The 800-nt window shown below is 40.6% G+C and overlaps 2 protein-coding genes across 3 annotated transcripts in view; both read right to left on the bottom strand.

Moving 5' to 3' along the window:
* The window catches only part of LOC122357799 (heterogeneous nuclear ribonucleoprotein A/B-like), a 2,347-nt gene extending 1,593 nt beyond the window's left edge, over positions 1-754 (bottom strand). For both annotated transcript variants that reach the window (XM_043257380.1, XM_043257381.1), the window contains exons 1-2: positions 590-754; positions 372-459 (exon numbers count right to left, since the gene is read on the bottom strand). In XM_043257380.1, the coding sequence (XP_043113315.1) occupies positions 372-459; positions 590-724 (223 nt within the window). In that variant the 5' untranslated portion in view covers positions 725-754. The remainder of the gene's footprint in view (positions 1-371; positions 460-589) is intronic.
* The window catches only part of LOC122357508 (nuclear factor NF-kappa-B p105 subunit-like), a 6,564-nt gene continuing 6,504 nt past the window's right edge, over positions 741-800 (bottom strand). Inside the window, exon 12 of the mRNA XM_043256915.1 lies at positions 741-745. Within this exon, the coding sequence (XP_043112850.1) occupies positions 741-745 (5 nt within the window). The remainder of the gene's footprint in view (positions 746-800) is intronic.

Below are 800 nucleotides of genomic sequence, written 5' to 3'. Positions count from 1 at the left end.
CTTTTAAGAGATTACATCTGAAGACTTACACGCAAGAGGAATTAGATTAAAATGTCTGTGTGACCGCAGTAATAAATTATGACCCAAAATTTCTAATTCTATGAAGTTATCAGAAAGTCAGATTCAGCTGTATATTTAAACCAGCCTCGCCTCAATCATAAATACCACTTTCTGTAGAGCTACATATACCACCAGAATGAACTCGATTCGTAACTGCGGCAGCTTTACCGTCACAGACTTGGCTGAATATGATCTTTTTTAGAGCCGCATGTGTNGTACGTTTGACGAGTACGCGGTCATTATCTAGGTAAACTTTGCGCAGCCTATAGTTTGAGAGGTCCAACGGGAGAGAAGCATGCAGTGGCTCTAACCTCCACGCCCCCTTCCTCTTCCTCCAAAACGACCCCCGTACTGCTGCTGCTGGTACACTTCTTTTGGCTGTGCAATCTTAATCTCGCACTGGGGAGGAGAAAAAGGAGGCATTAATAAATGAGTGACTGGTATCATAACACAATGTCAAACAACAACCCTGAGGATTTTTCACATCTATCTGTAAATTCAAGCAAAACTTCACACTGGTAACACTCACAAGGCCTTCTTTTCCATTTGTGTCCTTGGTTCCGCTGACGTTGTGATATTTCTTTTCTACAACTTTCTTGACGGGCTCTTCCTCCTTGAAAGTAATGAAGACAAAGCCTCTCCTCTTATTTGTCTTTGGATCCATTGGAAGTTCAATAGTCTCAATCTGCAGTGGCAAAAATCATCATCATGTTAAAAAGGTAAAAAAAAAAAAAAAAAAA

Source organism: Puntigrus tetrazona, chromosome 14 (assembly GCF_018831695.1).
Source record: "Puntigrus tetrazona isolate hp1 chromosome 14, ASM1883169v1, whole genome shotgun sequence".
Taxonomy (NCBI): Eukaryota; Metazoa; Chordata; class Actinopteri; order Cypriniformes; family Cyprinidae; genus Puntigrus; species Puntigrus tetrazona.
The sequence above is the reverse complement of the archived record's forward strand: the minus strand, read 5'-3'. Positions and strand labels throughout refer to the sequence as shown.